This window comes from Penaeus monodon, chromosome 24, assembly GCF_015228065.2.
Source record: "Penaeus monodon isolate SGIC_2016 chromosome 24, NSTDA_Pmon_1, whole genome shotgun sequence".
Lineage (NCBI taxonomy): Eukaryota > Metazoa > Arthropoda > Malacostraca > Decapoda > Penaeidae > Penaeus > Penaeus monodon.
The window spans coordinates 13,036,323-13,036,562 of NC_051409.1; the positions used below are offsets into that span (position 1 = coordinate 13,036,323).

The 240-nt window shown below is 32.9% G+C and overlaps 1 protein-coding gene across 1 annotated transcript in view; it reads right to left on the minus strand.

Annotated features, from left to right (window-relative positions):
- LOC119588586 (dystrophin-like) overlaps positions 1 to 240 on the minus strand; it is a gene marked incomplete at its 3' end in the record, with an annotated part of 57,677 nt that overhangs the window by 484 nt on the left and 56,953 nt on the right. Inside the window, 1 exon segment of the mRNA XM_037937227.1 lies at positions 37 to 173. Within this exon segment, the coding sequence (XP_037793155.1) occupies positions 37 to 173 (137 nt within the window).

The window sequence follows — 240 nt, forward strand, 5'->3', positions numbered from 1 at the left end:
TGCGAGTAGAAAAGTCTCACAAACATCCAAACTTACATCAAGAGAGAAAGAAGAATCAGACTGTATTGAGACATCTAAGCTCTCCATTGTGAAAGATCCATGAGGAAGTGCTTGGAACAGGCACATCACATACATCATAATAGATTTCTTGTCAGGAACTTGAGAATTGACATCTGTAAGATAAACAAAAAAATAGGATTATAAATGAAATGTTAATTTGTGGAAGAAAAATAATATTTG